Source organism: Xyrauchen texanus, chromosome 5 (genome assembly GCF_025860055.1).
Source record: "Xyrauchen texanus isolate HMW12.3.18 chromosome 5, RBS_HiC_50CHRs, whole genome shotgun sequence".
Classification (NCBI taxonomy): domain Eukaryota; kingdom Metazoa; phylum Chordata; class Actinopteri; order Cypriniformes; family Catostomidae; genus Xyrauchen; species Xyrauchen texanus.
The window spans coordinates 18,525,303-18,545,910 of NC_068280.1; the positions used below are offsets into that span (position 1 = coordinate 18,525,303).

Consider the following 20,608-nt stretch of genomic DNA (forward strand, 5'->3'; position numbering starts at 1 on the left):
AGGGACCGGGTGTGTAGAATCACGACCCGGCCCCGGCCTCCGCCCTGCCACAACAATATATAATGTAATTTTCATAAAGTAACTCGTAATATAATTACTTGAGTAGTTTTTCGGCAAACTACTTATTTACTCTTACTTGAGTCATAATATTTCTTAGTACTTCTACTCAAGTGAATTATTTCTAATACTAGGAGAAAAGCTTCAGTGTGTTTTTTTGGAACATTAACATGTTCCATGAAATGCTGGCAAAATTCCCTGTATTAAATTAAATAATTTACCAAATGAAAAAAGCATTAAATAAAAAAAATATATTACCAAATGAAAAAATAATGTGGTTAGGCTTATATAACTGCCTTTTCTGTACATAAACTTAAATGACCCTCTTTTGTAGACAAAAAAAAGTCGGCTGAATGTTCTACACTTTTTTCAAGACTATAAACTATTAGAACTATTTGTCCAATGCTGAGTTCTTTTTACGAAAACTAGAATTTGAACATTTAAACATTTTAAATATTAAAAAATGTACCCTCTTTATCTCGGATCACATTTGCTGAGCTTCTTCAGAAAATGCAAAAGCATTATGATGCTAAAATACATTTTAGATGACAATCAAGTTTAGTTGGTCGTTAAAAGTTGCTGGACAAATATGTGGGACATAATGCAGTTGTGATGGCGATGCTTTGGATGAAATAATTGTTCAAAACTATTGAATATCAGAAATGCATCTGTGGCAGGGCGGAGGGCGGGGCCGGGTCGTGATCCTACACACCCGGTCCTGTATTAGGTTAATCGATCCTCCAAGATGGATAAAGGTCGACTGCAGAGAATTGTGCGGGAGAGAGAGATCGTTTATGGACATGTACGTCATGTGTGTGTCTGTCCTTTGTTTCAGTTTATTATTAAACTATTATTTATATTGTCAAGCCGGTTCTCAGCCTCCTCCTTTCCATTGATCCCTTTACATTATTATATATATATATATATATATATATATATATATATATATATATATATATATATATATATATCCCTGATATTACAATCACGCATGCATTTTTCTTTAATAGCTGTGCAGAAGTTTTTTTTTCAGTTTCAGCCTTAGAGGCAAAAGGTACACAATTAGCAATATACACACATTTATGTATGGAAACTGAATAAATGCAGATTTCTTTTGCGATAAACCAAACTTATGCAACAGAATGTTTTTTAAAAGCATGACGTCATCACACGCACACCATTTTTAGCGATAACAGGCATTTGAATGGAAACAAGCAGAAGAAGGCAAATTTAGTAAACTTTTTTTTTACACATTTTCACTTTGTTGATAACAAAACAGTGTCAAAATTGGATGGAAACTATACTATAGTTTTCAGGCAGTTTGGCTAAATTGGCAGTGAGGGAATTAGGCTTAAAGGAAATACAGAACATTAGAATCAAAGTCACGATAAAACACTATCTTCCCTCTTCATGCCCAAGCTGGAGTCCCAGGTGGCTTCAAGGCCTTCCATGGGCACAAAGGGTACATGTCCTGTTGATGTTCTGAATAAACACAGTCGGCTTGGAATGATAACGGCCAAACTTGACAGAATGGCACTCTTGGGGACTGCCGGTGCTTGAGCTTACTCTAATTGTCATAATGATTGTTTTATCCACAACCAATTATGTTTAATGATGATATGGCACATTGGGGGCCTTTCCTGTGGGCCTGTTGCATATTAACTCCATAATTGTTCATTCTGCTTTTTTTTTTTTTTTAAATGAAGCAACGAGAGGTATGCAATTTACATAAACTTCCTGTCAAAAAGCCGGTCTCTTGCTTCATCTGCAGACACTTCGTAAACTAAATGTTCTGAAATATAGAATGCCTAAATTCTTGTGGGGGCAGATAAACATCTGTTGTGACACACGCCATAACTACAACTGACAGACATGCTTGTAAGCAAATGCTACAGCTGGCAACATTTCAGCATTTCTCACTGATCCTCTGCTTCCAAACACCAGGTTTCTTCTGCTGGCAGTCAGGTTGACAGAAATCAAACCACACACATCGAAGCCTACATAGAGAATACATTTGTATAATAATAAAATGTTCTTGCCAACACTATTTTTGGCTTCAGCATCACCCGCCATTCAGGATTTGATTTGCGGTGGGAGGAAAAGAAAAATGGAAATCAATCCATAAAACATGTTATTGTCCTTCTTTAAGATGTGATTCTGTTAGGGGGCTTAATTTTTCCCACCTCAGCTTTGGCAAAGAAGGTGCCAAACCAAACCAATGAACAACAGATCTTTCAGGTTTTCTGATTTATAAAAAAGAAAGACTTCTCTCATGGTGGGAGGTCAGGCTGCATGAATATCAAGTAGGTGCTAGACATGTTGAAAAGACCAGCATCGGAGGTCACCAGCATATGTTGTGTTTTGCAATGCATGTATGTTGGGGTCCCTATTAGGCATCTTAAAGGAGTAGTTCACTCAAAAATGGCAATTCTTTTCAACACAATCGCAGTTGACAGTGACTCACTCTGAAGCTTAAAAATGGTCCCAAAAGTATTATAACAGTATTCCATGCAACTTGTGTGTCATATCCCAAGCCTTCTGAAGAAATACAATTTAAGTTATTTTACTGAAAATCTTGGCTTCCTTCATGGCTGTCCTTTGTGCACTCATAAGTGCATTAGGTATGCTTCAAAACAAACTCTATCGCATGCCTTCAGACGACTTGATATATGACGCACAAGTCGCATAAATGTTTTTATAGCATTTTTCAGTCCATTTTACATTTTAAATGCAATCATTATCAACTGCCATTATATGTAAATCCTCGTTTTGCATAAGTCATACTGTTTTGGAACGGCATGAAGGTGAATAAATTATGACAACATTTTCATTTTTGTGGTAAACTATTCCTTTTACTAGCTTTACAAGCAAACTTACTTTGGTCAACCAGCTTCATCAGAAAGTCAATGCTGGTACATTAGTTAGAACAGCATCAAAACAGCTCAAAAAAGAAATTATGCTGGTCTAAGCTGGTCTTTTAAGCAAGGAATTCCACTTCAGAGGCACAAATAATGTCGACTGCTGTCTGTGTAGGCTAGGGTAAAAGATACATTGTGGGGACTGAAAACTAATCTAAGCTTAGCTAAAACTCATTATTATTAGAATGTATAACACTAAATGACTTTCTTACACCCAAACCAAACATGTACATCAGTCACCAGTAGGACAAAAACAAGAGGCATGTCTTCACCCACTGAGTTTTTTTATATAAATATATAAATATAGTACTAACTCTTGATGAATCCATTGCATTGTATATGGAAAAGTAGCATATTTGTTCTCTGCAATATTGTGAATAATTTTTAATTAGCAACAAAAAGAAAGCCCAGAAAACAATGACCCTGGTCATTAAAACAATTCCACCAAACACAAGAGGTCCCTGTAAGTGTATCTTACCTTTATGACACTTTGGACCAGCTTACGAATGTCCAGAAAAGGTTCTTTTAAGAGCTCCATATCATGTGTTAGGATTCGGACAAAGCCTTCCTTCTCCAAAATGAAAAGGCGCTGTGACCCATCCCCACAATGTACCACACCAACCGACTGTCGAAGACCACTAAGGATCTCCTGAGCACAGTAGCAGTTGTGTTTATGTTTTCTGTGTAAAGGCAGAATGACAAAATAAGCAGTTTAGTTGGGTTAGTTAATGTATCACACTTTCCAACAGTTTTACTTTGAAGATTGGATCCAAATTTTATTAGAAATTGTATTTCTTTTATTGACTTTATAGGTAATACAGTAGATTTTGACAGTATAAAGTAATTAAGTAAGTGTAATTGTTGTAAATCTTCCAAACCCATTGCATTTTTTTTTCATTCAATGAAAGTGAATGGTAACTGAGGCTATAATTCCTTAACATTCCGCCTTTTGTGCTTCATGAAAGAAAGAAAGTCATAGTTTAGAATGACATAAGAATTAGTAAATGAAGACAGAATTTACATTTTAGGGTGAACCATCCCTTTAAGAATTTGACAGAATCTGTTCAGCTTTACAGACTGGTTTGGAAGTAGATTCCACAGTGGAAGTTAATTTAACATATTCAGCCTTTGGGCGAAGTTTTCCATTAAACAAAATTCACATTTGATGTGGGGAAATGGCAACTCACATTATGCTTTTATGCATTGTGGTGCGGGCACTCTTGTTAACATGCAGTCTTGGAATTATTATTATTTTGTTTTTAAGTGGGTGGACTGGGAGCAAATATATGTTTGGTATCTGTAGAATAATGTAAGTCTGAAGTGCTAGCACCAAACTTTCTTGATCAGACATGCTGTTTTACTGGTTCTTTGAACTGGGAGGTCTGATTAAGAATTATGACGTTCATTCATTGGCCTCAGAAGGTCGTACAAAAGTGATGTGTTTATCACTGTTGACACTAAAGTGAGGTCAGGATGAAGGGCACACTTCACTGAAAGGTGTCATGAAATCAGATTGCTATCATAACTGAAGTGAAGTAGTGAAGTGACGTGGCGTGAAGGAAATCGAAAAAAGAGAATGAAGAGTAGCTGGGTCTCCATCTACATGGTTCTTTCCACATTTTTGGATTTCACATAAAAAAATCTGGTAACAAAACACTGATTTATCTGCAAAATGGTTTTGCGATTTTACACATTAATTTATTTGTTAATACATTTATTATTTCATTTTACAATTTCGGTCATTACCCCCCAACCCAGCTAATGTCTTTCCCTGTGTCCTATAACAAATGGTCAAAGGCCTTCTGGCTGCAGCAGATCACAGTGGCTGCAGTATAAGCACTTTCTTTGTATTCTTAAAGCTGGTTAAACTCATGCTGGACACAAAGCTCTGGCTTGGAAAGAAGGGCAGTGGACCAGTCAACGAGTACATGCAGGAATGTTGTGACATGGAAGGATAGTCAGGTGTGTCTTGTCTGTAGTGACCATGTTCCGTCTGCCTTGCTGACCTAGTCAAAATAGCTCTGTCATACTGGGCATGGTACATGGGATGACGGCGAGGAAGTTTCTCTTGTGCCTAACGATGAGAAAAATCTAGAGGAGTTTTGTATTCAAACCCAAAAATGAATATTCTGTTATCATTTACTCACCCTCCTGTTGTTCCAGACCCATGTGCCCTTTTTTTTTTCTGTGGAACACAGAGGCAGAATGAAAGCATCAGTAACCATTCACCTTCATTGTAAGTAAAAAAGATGCAATGACAGTGAATGGTGACTGAGGCTGTCAGGCAAACATTCTTCCTTTATGATCCTCAGAAAAACAAACAAACAAACAAGCAATACAGGTTTGGATCACGAAGGTAAGTAAATGATGACAGACTTTTTATTTTTGGGTGAACTGTCCCTTTAAGGTTGGACTGAAAGAAGAATGTATAACAAATTAAGTTTAAATTAGAACACAGATTCTGTAAAACAAGATGTGTAAAATTTTGAAAGTATACCTGTTTGTCACTTCCATGTTATCATCTAACAAGTAGTTAGAATCTCTGCGCAATTGCTTTCGTTGAAAATCTGGAAAGCACAGGCCTCCGTCCCTTCTCCCATAGTACTGGCAGAACTCATCCACGTCGGCTTGGAACAGTTCTAAAAAACACAGACAGACAGACAAGGGTCCAAGGGATGATGTAATCACCTCCAAACCATCTGAGTCCCCTGCAGTTTAGAATGCCCTCAGCCATCAGAAGCCTTATTATGTGTTCGTTTTGGTGGTGATTCCAGTGTCAAGCTCAATTCCGATTTTGCCTATGGTGCATTTATGAAGTACTGGATATGATTTGTTTTAGCTCTCAGATTTGACAAGTGTATGTCAGCATAATTCATAGTCATTCATACAAAATTCAAGAGTGTAATTTCTGCGCCACTAGCACTACTGAATGTGAACGAAATTGCAAAAATAATAATTATTTCAAACAGGTTTCTCAAACACTCCCCCCATCGGCCACTGGTCAAAAAACAAATAGTTCCACCCCAAATGGCAGTCATTGCTTAAGGGAATATTCAGGGTTCAATACAAGTCAAGCTCAATCAACAGAATGTGTGGCATAATATTGATTACCACAAAAATCAATAATTATTAATACATTTTGGCTTGCCCCTCCTTTTATTTAAAAAAGTAATAAAAAAACATCTAGGTTCCAGTGAGCCACTTATAATGGAAATGAATGGGGCCAATCCGTAAACATTAAAATACTCACTGTTTCAAAAGTATAATCACAAGACACAAACAATATGTGTGTTACTATGATAAATGATAAAATCGCTTATTAACCTTGCCTGTGTAAAGTTATAGCCAATTTTACAACTTCGTTGCCATGACAATGTAATGTCAACAAACCCTAAAACTATCAAATCAATGTACAAATGTTTTAAGCAACTTTACAATCAAATAATACATGAGTTTTAATAGAAGAATTAATGTAAATGCTTTTATAAAATTATAAACTTCAGATTTCTGCCTTTAGACCTTGCAAAAATTGGCCACGTTCACTTCCATTTTAAGTGCCTCACTGCAAACTTGATTCTTGCTTTTTTTAAAGAAAAGGAGGGACAAGTCAAAATTATTTATTGTGGTAATCAACATTATGCTACAAATGCTGTCGACTGAGTTTAACATGCTCTGAACCTGGAATATTTCTTTAAGCCAATGTTGCTATGTCATATTGGTTAAGATAATCAAACAAACGAGGCGATATTTTGATTCACAGTGTTTATATTTTCAGGGGAATCAATCTACAAATGGCTTACTTATAGTTGACTCTGCATAATAAGCTAGGAGAGAAACAATGTATTTTAACATTCCAAAAATTACACACACATCACCTTTAATGACTGTCACACTTTACAGAGCCACACTGACAAACCCTCACTTCTGGGTGCCACAATTATGTGATGGTTGAACCACAGTGAGGTATTACAAACTGTTTCAGACATGTGTGGTCCTTATGTGGATATGTTACACACTTTAACACCGAGCTTAATTAAAACCAAAAATGCCAAACACTCCGTCTGTCTGTAGCTCATTTTCTGTTACATACATATTTTAGTAGAAACATGCAGGTCAAGTCAAATTAAATGAGCACACACCCAAACTGATTGATTATATTTCAGAGATTTGGGTTTCTTGCTTACTTTTCAGGGGAAACACTCTCATTTATTTCTCGAACAGTAGCCAAAACAAATTCAGCATGATTCAAATATCCAGATTTGGGGAATATAGAAGTGTGACCAAAAACATGAAAATTAAAGTTGTGGCAGTACTTATCACACAAAATGCTTAAAGTTAGCATCAGTCAACATTCCCTTTCTTTCCTATTTTTTTTCTCTCCATACAATGAAAGTGAATGGTGACTATTGTTCTGCCTAACACCTTTTGTGTTCCAATGAAGTTTGGGTTTGGGTAAATGGGGGTGGGTAAATCACAATAGACTTTTCAATTGTCATTTAAAAAAAAAAAAAAACTACTCCATTAAATCACAGTTGGTTTCTAGGAGCTTCCTTCTGGCTCAATAGACTGACTTACAGTTAGAACGATGGGAGAGCGAACAGGACTACACTTATATGGTTACCCCCTTAGCTGAAGTCTCTCATGGGGAGGATGAAAGCAAACACAGCAGTGATAGCAAGACAAACACACTCTTCTCCTTCCTTTCATCTCCACAAGCTGAGGTAGGGGGGCTGCATGTGGGGCGAAGAGACTGCACCAACAAGAGAGGTGATAGGATATCCTTAAATTTCTAAACACAACAGTGAGATCAAACACACACCCCCTCCACCACCTCAACTCACACCGAAATGCCACCCATACTCAGCCACAGTGGTTATCTTGGACCTGCTGGTGTGAGATGTAAGGGTCGGGGAGTTGCTGTCAGTGGTAACTGCTTATGAGAGGTTAGAATTTATGTCTCCACTATGTCTATGGGAGCACTGTAGTGTCTGTGCTGCTGTGAGTGCTGATATACAGTATCCTCCCAAGGCTACTTATTGGGCTTGTGCATCTCTGTGCAATGTCTTTCAGCAACAGTGAGAAGTCCACCCTGCTAAAAAGACCAGCTAAACAAACATGCAAGTCCCATAGTGATCTAGGCTGGTTCATGCTGGTTAGGTGCTAGTCTAACTGGTGGACCAGCATAGCCATGTGTTTCACCAGCAAAACCTAGCTGGTGAAGCTAGTTGACCAGCATGGACTTTTTAGTGACACCAACATCATCTAGTGTGGGGACACCAACACACCAGCACCCAAAACACAACATAAGGTTGTGACCAGCAATGCTGGACTTTGTATCAGCGCAGTCTGAGTCTTAATGAAAAGAAATCAGGGGTCAGATTCACAAAAATCTTAGAAAAAAATTACAAACTTATATAAAGTTAAGAAGAATTTCATTCTTACGGATGTTTTGTGAATTCAGCCCCAGGCAGGTCATTTAAAAGTCTAATTAGTCAACTGTATTTAATGGAGTCATATGTTATGAGGAATCAAATCTTCATTGATATTTTGACATATAAGAGGTCATTCGACTATAAAAACATACTGTAAATTTCAGAACTCAAACCTTAATCCCCAAAGCAATAAAAGCATTTATTGAAACCACGCTGCAAAAACGGCTCGTTCTCTACTTCCGCAACTTCCCTACATCATTTAGAGGCGCATTAATTCATGTCCACCACTACAGCAAAAAACATTAACGCTTACTTTACGTCATCGCATCCTTGGCCCCACCCACTGGTGCATCAGTTCATAAACAGAGAGAGAGAGAGCAAGACAGACAGGCCTCATAACAATTTATGAACACCAAAAGGTACTATTTTGTCTATAAACATGCACTAGACAGATGTCTTTGACCACTGTCTTGTATCTGGCACTGCTTTTAAAAGACACAGTTAAAAGTTACAACTCTGAAAATGAGATGAAATTCTCTGTCATTCAGCTGCTGCTTCTTACTGTTTTGAGAACTAATGCATCCTGGAAGCGTTTTTTGCTCATCTGTGCTATTTTTAATTCTTGGTATATGTAAACAGTCACTAGATGAACATCTTTGACCATTTTGATGCATTTCCAGCAATGTGATACTGTATGCATCTATTCACCCTGCATTGGACTATGGATGTGCAGTTTTTTTTTACTCATATCAGTGTGGATTGCTTGTGTCATTATACCATTCAAGCTTTGCAAAGGAACGTTTATTGAAGGAAGGGGCAGTTTAAAAACACTTGGACCCAAACAAAAACATAATTAATATTGAATTCATGAATATTTCAAATGTCATTACTGTTTGATAGTTTATGGTGCTGAGTGTTAACAGTTTTGCTTGAGATGAACAGTTTAATATATTTGGATTCAATGTGTTGGATGTGCGTTATGTGTAAACCCTGACATTTTGTTTTGTGACACATTGAGTTTCAAATATGGCAGTATTTGAGGGGCTTCACAGTGTTAGCCCTTCATAACAGTGGGTGTATACGCTGAAGCTTTAAGGCTGTGCTTAGGACAAAACTGAGCGTTTCAGACAGAGGGCCAGAGACAGGGTGGAGAATTATAATATATTACTAAATTATGACTGTTTTGGTGAAAAAAAAAAAAACTTTACTAACATTATCAGTGGACCTCAGGGAAGAAAATAAAATTATAAAAAAGAGCATTTAATGACCCCTTTAATGTTCCAAATCTGTAAGACTTGCTTTCTTCCATGGAACAAAAAAGATGTTATGCAGTGTAACATAAAAATATGTAATGAAAGTGAATGGTGACTGACACTAACATTCTGCCTAACATCTGCTTTTTATGTTCCACAGAAGAGAGTAAGGCCGCATTCATACTAATTATTTTTCATTTCAAAACTCTGCTTTCAGTTTTATAAAGTTATAATTTTCCAAAGTATGCGGTAGGGCTGGGTGATAAAACGATATCAATATTTATCGCGATAAAAAACTCCACGATATCGACAATAAGCTTCTGAGTAATTTTCAATATTTATGCTGTGTTCTACATCTAGACATGCGTATTGCTAAAAACGCTAGCAGTTTGTCTTTCTTGTCGTATGTTTCCACTGGCGCGTGCTGAGCGAATGTGAGCAAGCGATAATTCCTTCCTATGGAAGCAGAGTGTCAAGCTCGCAAGGTGGACTGTAAAATTGACAACAGCGTGGAGCAAGCGGTTCAATAGCGTTGGGAGTGGCTTTGTGTGGATTTCTTCCGCCTCAGTGGAAATGCAGCCTCAGACTGTATGAAGTTGCTATTGCCCCACCACGCAGGTGACCGCGTTCTGGATCCAGACCCCAGATTGATTCCATCTTGACTCCAAGATATCATGATGAGGGTTACGCCCTTTCCTCGTCTCTAGTGAGCAGCACTAGAGACGAGGAGCACTTCAGCACTTTTCTCTAGCACTGAAACAAGCTTCACTGATGCCCTGTCCCGGTCCGCACCCGCTTCCACTTTTCCCCACTTTTCTGGAGTTTCCAGAGCGCCTATAGACCATATCGTTTTTTCTTTCTAAATATAGTTTTATTAATCAGCATGTTCCAAGACTTTAATAATAATCAAATAGATTTCTGTTCTAATTTTGTGAAATTATTCAGATTTCATAATCTCTAACAAAAAAGGATGAAAGACAAAAAAATTACTAGTTTGTAGCCTAGTCTTTCTCACTTTAATGAAAATAGAAAAATGGTCCATTCAGACTTTTACATTTTCAAATGTTTCTCTCCCCTGAACCCCCATACAGTATCATTCCTCAGTCACAAGGGCTTCTATGCCCTATACTTGGATATCTGTATGTAAAGAAATATGAAAATAATATTAATGTAAAATATATATATATATATATATATATATATATATATATATATATATATATATATATATATATATATATATATATATATAATTCAAAATGAACAGATCATTTATAACATTTATATCCAACTGCACTCAATTGATAAACTCTATAAAATATTGTAATATTTTCATAGAAGTTCCCTCAAACACCACTGCATTGGTGGTGTCTGGGCCCCCAATGCAGTTTTGTAAAGACTATTTAGACTTTTTAGGATTTTGTTTTCTCTTGATATGTAAATGTGATTCAATATCATGATAAATATCGATACTGAAGTATATGAATAAAAATATTGTGATAATATTTTTTGCAATATCGCCCAGCCATAGTATGCGGTAATGGAGAGTGTATTCGGAAGTCGGTGGAGGCAAACACCATTCTAGTGTGGATGAGAGGCGTAAACGTAGCAAAATCAATGCTTTTTTAAATTAAAATGTTTTTAGTGTGGACGTGTCCTAAGTCATACTTATAGAAGAGTACATTTTATTTTTGAGTGAACCACCCCTTTAATTAAACCAATTTATAGCTTAATCATCATACAATCAAATGAGTAAGACCAATTAATAAAATGAATAGTAAAGCATTGAAACATTTTCTTTGATATTAGTTTTTTTTTATAAGTAAATACCATGGAGGTATGATTTGCTTGAGTCTTGCACAAGAGACTGATGAAAGCAAATCTGCAATCATGATCTAAAAACATGGTACAAAATTAGGGCTGGGCGATAAAATGATATTGATATTTATCACGATAAAGAAAATCCACGATAAGCTTTTGAGAAATTTTCGATATTTACTACGTGTCGCTAAAACACAAGCAGTTAGGCTTTTTTAGGCTGCGTTTCCACTGGGGCTGAAGAAATCCGCTCAAAGGCGCTCACAGCGCTAGGAGAGGGATTGCTCCGCACCGCTCCAATCCTACGATCCAACTTGCAAGCATGACACTCGGCTTTCATAGGAATGAATTGAAAATGCTCTCAGCTTCGCTCGCAACGCACCAGTGGCAACGTAGGGTCAGACTGGATGAACTTGCTAATGCTAGCTGCCTTGCTAACGATTAGGCTATGTCGGACACCGGATTGATTCCATCCGCACCGCAAGACTTCATGACAACGGTTGTGCCCTCTCATCGTCTCTAGTGAAGAGCGCAACAGAACAACAGCTCTGATCTTTCTGCGCTGTAATCATGAATATTGTTCTCTAGCACCAAACATGCATCATTTCTGCCCTGTCCCGCTCCGCCCGTGTTGCCTCTTTTCCCTGCATGTGTGTAGACATGAAGCGCCGTATGAGTAAACGTGGTTTCAAAGCACCTTTTAGACCATAACGTTTTTCCCTTCTAAATGCATCTTTATTAATCAGCATGTTACGAGCCTTATAATAAAAAACAAATCGATTTCTGTTCTAATTTTGTGAAAATTAATTAGATGTCTGGAATGGATAAGGGAAGACTAAAATTACTAGTTGGTAGCCTAGTCTCTCACTTTAATGAAAATAAACAAATTTTTTTTTGTTTTTTTAAATGTTTTAGAAATTTTCACAAGGGCTTCTATGCCCCCATACTTGGGTATCTGAATCTAAAGAAATATAAAAAATATTTCATTTTAATATACAAATATTACAACAAATACTGGACTGATGTCACTATGCTTCAGAACAAACAGATGATCTTTTAACATTCATTTTCAATTGATAAACTATAAAATATTTTAATATTTAGGTAAAAGATCCCGCAGACCCCACTGCTATGGCCGTCTCTGGACCCCCTGTGCAGTTTTGCAGAGACTATTTTGACTGTTTAGAATTTATTTGTTCTTCTTTTCTTCCGTCAACTTTGAAATTAAAAAAAAGAAAGTGCAATGTGTAAATGTATATCGTGATAAATATCGATATCGAACAATATGAAAAAGATTATCGTGATAACAACTTTGGCCATATCACCCAGCCCTATACAAAATAAGTATGAGAATGAATTATAGTACTTAGAGGGCTGTCTAATATGAACAATGTATGGTTACAACTTCCTTAAATATAGCAAAATCACTGTGTGGCCTCAGATAGTGTCTTAATACGTTGTAGTTTTATTGTACTGGCCAATGAAAAAACAGGGATGGGGAGAAAGAGAGAGACTCTACGTCCTCAGCACTATAGTTATACTTCCATCTGGTTATCTTCCAAAGCAACCTGGGTGGCCACCCAAAGTACTTGACATCTTGATGCACTTCAGCAGTTTTACATATACACAACCTTTGTAGAAAAACAAATGTGTCATTCGTCACCACATATGCTGATTTGGGAGGGGGAGAGAAGGTGGGGTGAGTCGTTTGGCCTCGGCTCCTGTTCTCTTGCTTCGATAGAGCCTTGATCACTATTTTTCCTCTCTCGCTCTCACTCCTATGTGATTCCTCCCTCTACAAAGAGTTGAAACAGACTGCACACCCTTATTTATCTGTTTGTTTTAAAGGGTAAGACATAAACTGTATGTATATAGTGTCTGATTTGTCATCCATTTGTAATTCTGTGGGTGTGTATGTGCGTGTGGCTTGCGTTTTCTGGATTCTGCTCCCTGTTTGCATATCGGCCCCCATCTAATCTGTTATGGCTGTGCAGATAGGAAGAAGTTTTGGTCTGGCGGCCAGCTTTCACATACCATTCCATCAGATGGAATGCACCATGCAGCGAATGTTGCAACACTATACAGCCGCACAGCCCGGCAACTATTGGATGTTTGCTCCTGATGTCATTCATGTTATGGAGAAAATACAAACCTTATGACAGCTTTAGAGATTTTTAGGTCATTGAACTCCTCCCTGCTGCCATCTGTTTTCCTCCTTACATGTCAGAGGCCTAAATGTTTTGTGTCTTTATGTATTTTCACGTAGAATACCACCAAGAAAAACAAACTGATTACAGTATGTTAGCACTGCCTTGAACAGGCCTAGTTTTGCGCTGCATCCTGTAAAGCGTGTGTGTTTGTTCTGCCGGTGAGGTGAGGTGTGTCATTCATGTCTAGACTGTGCGCACACACATACTCTAACACATCTTGGCAGGCTGTACTGACATAAAATATGATGCTTGCCAAAAAACTGACAGGAATAAACAGGTCATAAAATAAATAATTTACAGCCACAGTTTTTGTGTCTTTGTTTGGGGCATGTGTCAGCTGATGTGTGTTTACATGTGTGCTTAAAAACTATGATAAGAGTTTGAAAAGCTAGAAGACTAATTTCATGATTTTGGAGAGATCAAAACTGATAAAACGGAAATGAGCTCTAATGTCAATATAATGGCATTTCTCTGAATGATGAATGATTAAAAGTGTTAGCGTACGCTGATTTATGATTGTATAGGTTTTTGATCCCCATTACATATTCTCTTTTTTATCATTCCTCAAAATCAATATTTAAAGGTATGTTTCATGATTATGTCTTTTTACTATCTTGTTTTGATTAATCACCTTCTGTATTATATGCACAAGTAATATGTATGTTATCTGAGGGGTGACTGACGGTCTGGCCCAAGCCAGGAATGCAGAAACAGTTATTCCTTTAGCCCGACTCCCGTTGCCATTGGGTTCATTAAAAAAATTATCCAATCACATCCATTTGTTTGCAATAATTTTAGCAATTCTATTATTTTAAAGGGTATGCTTAAAGAAATAGTTTACCCAAAAATTAAAATTCTCTAATCATTTACTCAAGGACTTACCTTTTGGTCTGTTATTCACCCTAAGCAACCTTATTGCTTTAGTAGACATGGATTAAACCACTCAAGATGTATGGATTAATTTTAAGATGCCTTTTTGATGCTTGAAAATTTTGAACCCCATTGACATACATTGTATTTACAAAAAGGCATTATACATTATTTGTATTCTGCAGAAGAAAGAAAGTCATGTGAGTTTGGGATGGCATGATGATGAGTAAATGGTGAGAGAATTAGAATTTTTGAGTGAACTATGTCTAAAATAACCTTAATTTAATGGTGATCTGTAAGTCATTATAAGGGACGAATAGAAAAACAAGAAACAGCAACAAGTGTTCCTGAATGCCATTTGTCAAACACTCATTTAACAAATCACTCTGTTTCATTAGAAGGCCAAGAGCTGCCACAGATCAATCATTTTCCCCCAAAATGACATTTTGCAGTCTGATGAATAGTTCTGAATCTGTGGTTATTTGCTCAGTTTGACTTTAAGCTAATTTCAATAATTGTGCCAGAAGAGGAATTTCTAACACACTATCACTGAGAAATTGCACAGTCTTAAAGTTGGCTACATCGTATGAAATCATACAAGTTGGTATGACTTTTGCAACAGTCAATCAGTTGACTATCCCTCGTCTCCTTCTAAAACAAGACAATTACTTTCTTCCATCCTACAAAATATACTCTTTACTCATCAGATCATCCTTACAGACTCTACTCTGAGGTTCGGTTTAGATATGGGGTTTTGGTTAGGGCATAAATTTAATAAGTAAGTACACAATGTCTAAAACGCGGAACTTTCGTTTTATTTCGCATTACACTTCCGGCTATTTGTACGTCTATTATGCGTACAAATTCATACAAACAAACTTGTATGATTTCATTTTATTTTGCCAACTTGTATGCATTCTTTCAACTTCTGATGAGATTGGGTAGGGAATTTCCTTGATGAAGAAGTTGTGAGCTATGATACTTATTTTCGTAAGAATATTGTATGTATCTTGTTTGTACCTGGTACATGCCCACGGCAGGTGTAGTAGAACTCTTGACAGTAGTCGTGGCATAAACGGGGAAGGTTTTGTTCTCTGTGTGGTCCTTTGTCAAGTTTGGGTGAATGGAAGAGCATCTGGGCATGTGGTGAGCAATGGGCACACTTAATCTCCTGGAGCAGCCTAGAACACTCAGTGTTATTGGTTGAGAAGACCTGAGGACCAAAAGCAACCAGAAAATGTTAGAACCGTATTTCTTAATTACAAGTTCATTGAAATGCTAGAAAGTATTTTTGTGGTTTGATGTACAATACATTTTTGGAATGTTTTCATGTTAATTGGAGGCCAGTAACATTCTAAACATATCTCTTAACAAACACCACACATCCATGTGGACTTGATTCTCTTGATTTGTTTATTTGGCTCCACAAACAGCTAAGCCAAAATTGCACCTCGCATGGCAGCCGAACCCGTACCGAAAGGAGGATCCTTGAAAATGTTTCTTAAGTCACCAAACAAAAGTAAACAATAGATTGGGGCCGAGAAAATGAGCAGGCTTATTTATGTAACAAATTTGCTGTAATAAAACAACAATGTAATCTGCTCCCTTCTCCAGACATTCGCTTGTGCCGCAGCAGTCTGGTAAACCTCCCTCTCTCTGTGTGAGGTCCATGTGTAAACACCAATTTTCAGATAGACGGGCACATCATTCCCATGCTGGTATCAACAAATTAGCAGTCTGTCCGAGTCAATTAGACAAGTACAACCATTGTAGACTGCCCACCTTCTCCCCCCAGCCGCTGCCCTGCTGAGCATAAACCATTTCTACAGATATCTTTGATTATGATTCTCTATCTCTTTTCTTTTGAGTGAATCTAACACATCTTTTTTGTCTGCAAGATATAATTTAGTCAACACCTGTGTACGGTTCTTCATTGAAACAATGATGACATTTTTCAAGCTCTCTTCAGTCTCAGTCTTGCAGTGGTCGGTGTGTTTCGCTGGTCTGTGAGTGGCAACTCTCCTGCTTTAAATTGACCATTGATTTAGTGAGCCATGGACTGGCACATGGTCCATGGAGAGAAGCATTTGTGTGCTCTCAACCATGCACTGTTCCCATATGTTGCTGGGATGGGCTCCAATGTTGCCATCACCCACACCAGAAACAAGAGGACTTTTGTTTTTGTTTTTTTGTGTTTTACGAAAAATGCCAAAAGTTGTTCAAAGTTGCAAATCACAGCATGGTCTACATCATACCCTTTTAAGGCCATACATAACTGCTGATGAAGCGTGCCAGTGCAAATAAGAGGCATAAGAATTTAGGTCCAACTGTCATTACTCAACAATACTTTTTGGAATCTCGCAAATCGTAGATTCTTAGTAAGAACATGACATGAATTGATGTAAATAGTGGTGTAAGGCATGACAATTTGAATCTATCTACAGTTAATCTGTTCATGGTGACTAATGTTATTGTATCTCTGTTGCCATTAAAGTTTATATAGTGGACAGCTACAGTCTCACAAGTTTTCACTGAGGTGGCAGGACAACTTGGAGTCACATTGAATGGTATTCCCCATTAGCATGTGTTAAGTGGAAATTCATAAAGTTACAACAGTCATACGAGTCAATATACAGATTATTTCATGAGAATAACTCAAAAAACTAAAACCACACCTGAACTAACTTCACCACAAAACCTGCTAGCTTGTTTTAAACATTTTAAGTTAAACAATTTTGGCCCTCTGGGAATTGGTGTAAGTTTGTGAGGGGGTGGGGAGCAGGACAAATACTCCCTTAAAGGCATTAACACTTGGACAGAGCCAAGGACTGGGGGAGAATGATGTTCTCCAGCTTCACCCATTAGTGAAACTAACAAACACAATGGTGTTGTTGTTATTCTTTTGCCATAAGCAAAAAAGACACTGTGTGTGGGCAGTGTAGTGGGGAGGAGGAGATCTCGACTCTTTTTTTTTCGTTGTTATTCCATTCAGCTTCAGTTCTTATTTGCATGATTTGAGCACATTCAATTATGCAATATGGCTTTTTGTTACAAAGATGCGATGCCACCCAGCCGCACATGACGATTGGCAGAGCTTGTTTACATGAGAAAAGATCTAGAGATATTTCTCTTGGCATCGAATGTGGTCATTGATAAAACTATTGAAACTACTAGTGAGATAAATCTTCTAATATAAATGTGCAATTTATTACTAATCTAGATTAAATTATGTTTTGCGTGCACGAGACATTGGCTTCACATCTGTCTTATGTAAATAATTTCCATCACCGCGAGAAAAGCACATGCTGTCATTGAAACATCAGCTTAAAAAGTTATCCAAATAAACTTCTATACACAAATACATTACTGCATAAATAACGCTTTTAAGAGCGAGTAAGATAATGGATCCACAACAATATCCCCACAGTAATCATTCGTTAAAACTGATATAATTCACGCGCCTCGTGTTGTAGTTTGCAACAGGGCGTCAGTGTTGCCGGATAGGAGCAGATCACGATGGAAACACTGTAAGGGGCCGTTCAAATCGGATTTGTTCTTGCGCTAAGAACAGAACGCAGGTGTCTCGAGAGGCGTTTGTAAAACTTGACACGGTGTCTAGTATCGCGAGAAGCGGCAACGGTCAAATACGTCCGCCTGGCGCGTGTTTACGTAGAAAAACAATTATAAACAGCGCATATGGACGAAAAAAACAAGTTTGGTGTGAACGGCCCCTACCGTGTGCATTCTAATTGCTTATGGCTATCCATATATTCATTACATGACTGTTCATTCAATTAAAATCGGATCACGAATCCGTTGCCATAGCTGAGGGAGATCCTGACCTGTACAGAATCAGAGCATTCGTCTGACTAATAAATACGAGGCTGCAGAAACACTCAACATACCCGTGCATCTCTCCGGTGGAGTATCTGAAACGGAGCCCTCCTGGACGTACAGCAGGACATGCGAGGATAAAGCCCGTGACAAAACTCATCTCCGCTGCTTCCTTCCAGTGACAGTTTTCTCTCCTTCTTCTTCAAGCGTTTCGGCAGACTTCCATCGTAACATCTCTTCCTCCTTGGACTTAACTCTCCTTTCTCGCCGAATTTGAATTCACTACATTCCCAAAAATTTGCCACGATGGCCAACAGGAGGACACATTTCAAATGCTTCATTTTTTTTACCGGGATTAAACCAAAAGCGTAAAGCGACTGCTCAGAAATAACCCCAAGATTTTAAAAAGTTATTATAGAATAACTAATTAGGTTAATTAAGCAACGATGCGCTAATAAAGTAGTCTTAATTAAATAATAGTTTATATATATTTATATATACAAACATATAAAAAAACACGATAATAAATTAATCGTTATAATTTTAATGCTGTGGGAAAAACATGTTCTGTATAATGCGCATTTTTTAAAAACAAATATATATACATATATAGATTATATTATATATATATATATATCATTAAATTATAGACATTGCTGCTTTTACCTTGCGATTATTTATCCTTGGCAGCTGCCACTCTCATATATTTATCTATATCTATATTATATATATTAAGAAAATTAATCAGGTTATAGGCTACACAGAAATCGTTGTAAGCTTTTTCTCCCAAAAGTTAATCCCGTTGGTGCACAGAGGCTGATGCGTGTGATCAAAAGTTGCATTAAATTGTCTGTCGCATGCTCTACAGTGCACTCACATGTTACTCTTAGCTCTTTCCACCTTCTTTTTAACTAGCGCGCGAGAAGGGGAACGCGCACGATGACGTATCTCAAGTCCGGCGGGAACGCGCGTCATCGACAAGTCTTTGGGAAATGATGAGAGTGGCAGCTGCCAAGGATAAATAATCGCAAAGTAAAAGCAGCAATGTATATATATATATATATATATATATATATATATATATATATATATATATATATATATATATATATATATATATATATAACAATTTTATATATATAAAATCTGACAAATTAGGTTAAACACACAAAAAAGGAATTTTTAAAGGTAAGATCAAATAGAAATGTATCCTTTGAGAAGTGTAGGCTATATTTTTTATTTCTTTTTCTGTATCTCTCTAATGACTTATCTCTCACGTAGAGTTTATTTACTTGTTTGTTTAATAGTTTTTTTTTTTTTTTTTTTTTATTAGATACAAACAACTTCTAACTGCTTTTTTTGGCTGATCTGGGGCCACAGCAGGACAGTCTTTTGATTAAAGTATCCAACACCATTATGCTAACAGAGTTGTGAGAATGTCTGGCATTCTTGCTCTTCAGAGGGTTTCTGATAAGACTGAGCCAAATGCAGGACAAGTCCTCTTTTCTTTTCATCTAAAGAGAGATCTTCAGATTGCAGGTCCACAGGGGAATGTCCTCTCTGAACAGACCTCGGTTGCATTAGTTGCAATCAGTTGCATTACCGCACCTGTTCATCCTTGGGGGTCCTGCACTGACCAGAACACTGTCTGATTATCAGCAGAGATCTGGAGCTGCAGGCATTCACAGTGATTGGACTGCTGGGTAATTATGGAAATGGCCCTAAACTCTCATCAGCTCGCCACCATATCCAGCCAGGGCTGTGTTGTGTTCAGAATCAGACCCAGCATATTTTATCTTCTTGCACAGTAAAGATGACAGTGACTTACATACAGCAGGGTGCAGTGTTAAAGCTGAGGCTCTGTGTCTGTGAGAGAAGGCTTAGACTGGTTTGTGATCATTCCAGTATTGCCACATTGGTGAGTGACATGAAAACATGTGGGGTACAGCTGTGGTTTGGGAGTACATCTGCTTGGAGAGATATAACCCTTCCCATTGTGCAAAAGGTGCAGAAGCACCACTGAGCTCTGATTTGCTCATTACGCCATTCCATCAATTTGGTAATGCATCCGCGTATCGGCACGAATGGGATGAATTGATGGAACCGGACAGACTATTTATAGAGTAAACAAATGACCGACTTTTGCTTTCCAAATCAAAATGAACTTACATTTAAAATGACCTGAAACATCAAATGGTCTGAGCTGGTTTTTAGTG

General features: G+C 37.5%; 1 protein-coding gene across 1 annotated transcript in view; it reads right to left on the minus strand.

The window, feature by feature from the left end:
* LOC127643438 (hedgehog-interacting protein-like) overlaps positions 1-19,257 on the minus strand; it is a 57,344-nt gene extending 38,087 nt beyond the window's left edge. Inside the window, exons 1-4 of the mRNA XM_052126191.1 lie at positions 18,464-19,257; positions 15,579-15,771; positions 5,473-5,614; positions 3,454-3,655 (exon numbers count right to left, since the gene is read on the minus strand). Of these exons, the coding sequence (XP_051982151.1) occupies positions 3,454-3,655; positions 5,473-5,614; positions 15,579-15,771; positions 18,464-18,733 (807 nt within the window). The 5' untranslated portion in view covers positions 18,734-19,257. The remainder of the gene's footprint in view (positions 1-3,453; positions 3,656-5,472; positions 5,615-15,578; positions 15,772-18,463) is intronic.
* Between the last annotated feature and the right edge of the window lie 1,351 nt (positions 19,258-20,608).